Below are 4,211 nucleotides of genomic sequence, written 5' to 3'. Positions count from 1 at the left end.
TGCAGACTGTGAGGTCAAACTGTCTTAGTTTTGTATGCAGACTGTGAGGTCAAACTGTCTTGGTTTTCTGTGCAGACTGTGACGTCAAACTGGCTTGGTTTTGTGTGCAGATTGTGACGTATTACCCCATTGTCTTGGCTTGGTGTGAAGAACTGTGACGTAACTATTGTCTTGGTTTTCTGCGCAGAGTGTGACGTCCCATTGTTTTGCTTTTCTGTAGAGCTCGTGACGTCACTTTTGTGTGAAATGATGATAACTCCTATCAAATGTATTTATCGTGACACTGGCGTTTGGTAGCGTAAAGCGCTAGAGAAGAACGTTTTATTATTATAATTATAATAATTGGTTTTTGTTTTGTCTGTGTGCAGACTGTGACGTGACCATCTCTACCCAGAAGGGAGCGGCGCGCAACGGAACGTTCGAGTCCCCGGGTTTCCCTCTCTCGTACCCGGACAATGTGCACTGTCTCTACAAGTTCATCGGCAGGGACGACCAGCGGGTTCGAATCCGATTCACCTACTTCGCTCTGCAGGGCAGATACCCGCTGTGAGTTGGCACCGTGTGTGTGTGTGTGTGTGTGTGTGTGTGTGTGTGTGTGTGTTTGTGTGTGTGTGTGTGTTTGTACGGGGGCGGGGGTTGTTTATGGGATGAGATTCGTGGGGATGGGGTATAGGTGGGTTGAATGTGTCTGTGCGTGCAGGTTGGAAAGTATGAATGTGTGTGTCTGTGTGTGTGTTTAGTGTGAGTGAGTGAGTGAGTGAGTGAGTGTGTGTGTGTGTGTCTGTGTGTGTGTGTGTTGTATCTGTGTGTCTGTTTAGTGTGAGTGAGTGAGTGTGTGTGTCTGTGTGTGTGTTGTTGTATCTGTGTGTCTGTTTTGTGTGAGTGAGTGAGTGAGTGAGTGAGTGTGTGTGTGTGTGTGTGTGTGTGTGTTTGTGTGTGTGTGTGTGTGTGTGTATGTGTGTGTGTGTGTTTGTGTGTGTGTGTTTATTATGTCTGTCTGCCTGTCTGTGTGTACTCTGTTCCTGGATGTGATCTGGGTTTTTTACCCTTGGTAACCGGTTTTTTCGATGCACGTGCACCTTCTGTCTTGTGCATGCCCAAGTAAGCAGGTATTGTCCGCCTCTTTCATCCTCCCCACAGAAAGCAACTCGCCTTCACATACTTGGCCTGCTGTGGAAATATCATTAAAGTTTATCGAGTGTTCAGGTCAAGTACTGACGTTTTGTTTCAAGTTCTTTGCAATAAGTACTCATAAGAGATTAACATACCCGATAACCTTACATTTTGACAAGTCCACTTCAATGAGCAGTTAACGTACAAATAAACGATCTTCTTGAAAATAGTTGACCTGGTTAACCGGTCAAGCACTGAAATAATTACAAGAACACTGCGATATGTAGTCATCACAACATCTATTCATTAACTGACATTTTTTTTTATAAATCCACTGCAGTAAGCACTCATTACAACATGTATTCATTCCCCACGGAAGTCCTCAAGAGCACTCGACGTCAGACACAAAATGGCGACACAAAAACTGCGCCATACAACGCACGTTTCCAGAAGAAGGCTCACCGCAGAGCCTATTGGAATCCTATTTCAAGTGCTAAGAGGATTCATCAGTTTGATATTTCTGAAGCGTCTCGACAAACAATGGGCGGGAACAGGCAGTTCAATAGCACTTAGCAGACAAAATTATGTTTTCCATTTCCTCTCCCTCCTCGGCGATCGATTGTAAACACTCTTCACTGATGAATGAAGTAAGGGAGAGAACGAGCCACAGAACGGACGGTCCCCTTGACAGTGCAATCAATGACGCAAAGAAGCGGAACTATGAATATGGAAGAAGATTAAATTTGGAGTCATTATTGATGTACGCTGGATGCGTTTCCCTTGAGAATCTCATTACAATTTTATGATTTTTATTTCGGCCTTTTTTTCTCTGAAAATACTTCCAAAGACAAAGTGTATTTCTGCTTCGCGAGCGCCTAATTAGCTTTTTTTTCATGTTGTTCCCATGAGGTTTTTCGTGGAGCAAACAAAGGTTAGAGACGGGTAAAAAGTGTCCACAGACTTAACTTATATTGGTTCTCTTTGTAGGATTGGTATTTCAGTACACTTTACAGGGGATTGATATCACGTACAGGACAGTAACTGTCCACTTGATTTGTATTTTAGAACACGTTGAATAGGGTTGATATTTCAGAACATTATGGCACGTTCCATTGGATAATCAGGACTTGTTTCATGGGATTGGTATTACAGGACTCTTTTTCCATTGGATTGATAATTAGGCCTAGGTCTTTTTCCATTGGATGAATAATCAGGACATTTTTCATGGGATTGGTGTTTGAAGACACTGTCATTTGACACATTCAATAGGATTTGTATTGGATAACATTATGACACATTCCACAGGATTGGTATCAGATGACATTATGTCACTTTCCATTTGATTAGTATTAGATGATATTCTGGCAGTTTCCATACGATTGGTAGTACATAGACGAAATTGTAGCTCTTTCCATTGCATTGGTATTATATGACATTCTGGCACTTTCCATTTAATTGGCATTGGATAACATTATGGCACTTTCCATTTGGTTGGTATTAGTTGACATTATGGCACTTTCCATAGGATTGGTATTTCAGGACGCTTTCCGCATGATTGGTATCACATGACATTTTCCATTGAATTAGTATTGTAATTCAATCAAGTTTGCGTTTTAATGAAACAGATCCTGTGATTGGTCAGAATGCCCCAACTCATTCAAAATTACCGGTGACTAATTGTCGATAGCCACTCGCTAAAAATTCCATTAACAACCTGCTGGCGAGGCGCATTGATACCGCCTGACTAGTCTCGGTTAGCTTTGAGGGTCATTTTACATGTAGGAAATATGAAGGCCAACGAAATACCGAGACCATAAGGTATGCGAAGTGATGACGTCGAATACGTGACGTAAGTTGATGCATGAATTCTTCCGGACTACTTAACCATATCCACATATCGAGACTCTGGGAGTTACTTCCCTTGTTTTAGGAAGCAAACACACACAAATGCTGCTATTGTGCTAACAAGCGCTGTGCTTGGGGACAATGTAAAACGGATGATAGGTATCCTGAACGCTGTGTTGGCGTGAAATTCATCCCATTTGTGAAACCGGGAAAGCATCTGTACCATCTAGATCGCTGCCTTCGCTGGATAAAAGCCTGCAATCGCCCAGCTTACCAGTTGAACGTCAACACAACCAAGTCGTACACGTACATTTGCAGCAAGGTCAGATCTCGCACGACTTTGATTCAAGGCCTATTGCTAATTTTTTGATGGTTTGGTCTCAGTGTCACAAAAATATGACGATCTAATCAATCACTGATTTAAAAAACAAGTATGTTGCCCTATATCCATTGACATTCTTAGTGAAATAGATCTATTTGAAATAGTATTTCACTGCCCCGACCGGCGAACTTGTTGCCGGCTGTATTGAGCTTGTGTGTTCGTGTAGGCTTACTCAAAAAGTCAAAATCACAGTCGTCTCCGAAACAAGCAATAATCAGAGTTGGGGGGAAAACATTTCGTTTGTTCAGTTTTGTTTTGTTCTTGATAGTTTGTTTATCTCTCACACACACACACACACACACACATACATACATACATACATACATACACAAACACACGCGCGCACGCACACACATTGCACGTACGCGCACATACACACACCTACTGAGATATGCCTAACATACACGCACGCTTGCAAACACACACATAATACGCAAACGCAGTTTAATTTCCTCAATACAAGGCGAAAGGCACATACACACCACACACAAATAAACACACACGCAGTCCCACACACACACACACACACAACCCTCTCACACACAAATAAACCCACACACGCAGTCAACCCCCCCCCACACGCACACAACCCTCACACACACAAATAAACACACACACGCAGTCCAGCCCCCCCCACACACACACAACCCTCTCTGACACACACACCCGCCCAACCCCAGCGTCCAACTCAACTTTCACCAACAACCATACCCTACTCTCACTATCGCTCTCTCTCTCTCTCTCTCTCTCTCTCTCTCTCTCTCTCTCTCTCTCTCTCTCACACACACACACACACACACACACACACACACATACATACATACATACAGAAACACACGCGCGCACGCACACACATTGCACGTACGCGCAC

The 4,211-nt window shown here is 43.2% G+C and overlaps 1 protein-coding gene across 3 annotated transcripts in view; it reads left to right on the top strand.

The window, feature by feature from the left end:
* The window catches only part of LOC138961582 (cubilin-like), a 233,462-nt gene that overhangs the window by 178,225 nt on the left and 51,026 nt on the right, over positions 1-4,211 (top strand). For all 3 annotated transcript variants that reach the window (XM_070333242.1, XM_070333244.1, XM_070333243.1), the window contains exon 4: positions 369-546. In XM_070333242.1, the coding sequence (XP_070189343.1) occupies positions 369-546 (178 nt within the window). The remainder of the gene's footprint in view (positions 1-368; positions 547-4,211) is intronic.

This window comes from Littorina saxatilis, linkage group LG3 (assembly GCF_037325665.1).
Source record: "Littorina saxatilis isolate snail1 linkage group LG3, US_GU_Lsax_2.0, whole genome shotgun sequence".
NCBI classification, from domain to species: domain Eukaryota; kingdom Metazoa; phylum Mollusca; class Gastropoda; order Littorinimorpha; family Littorinidae; genus Littorina; species Littorina saxatilis.
The sequence above is the reverse complement of the archived record's forward strand: the minus strand, read 5'-3'. Positions and strand labels throughout refer to the sequence as shown.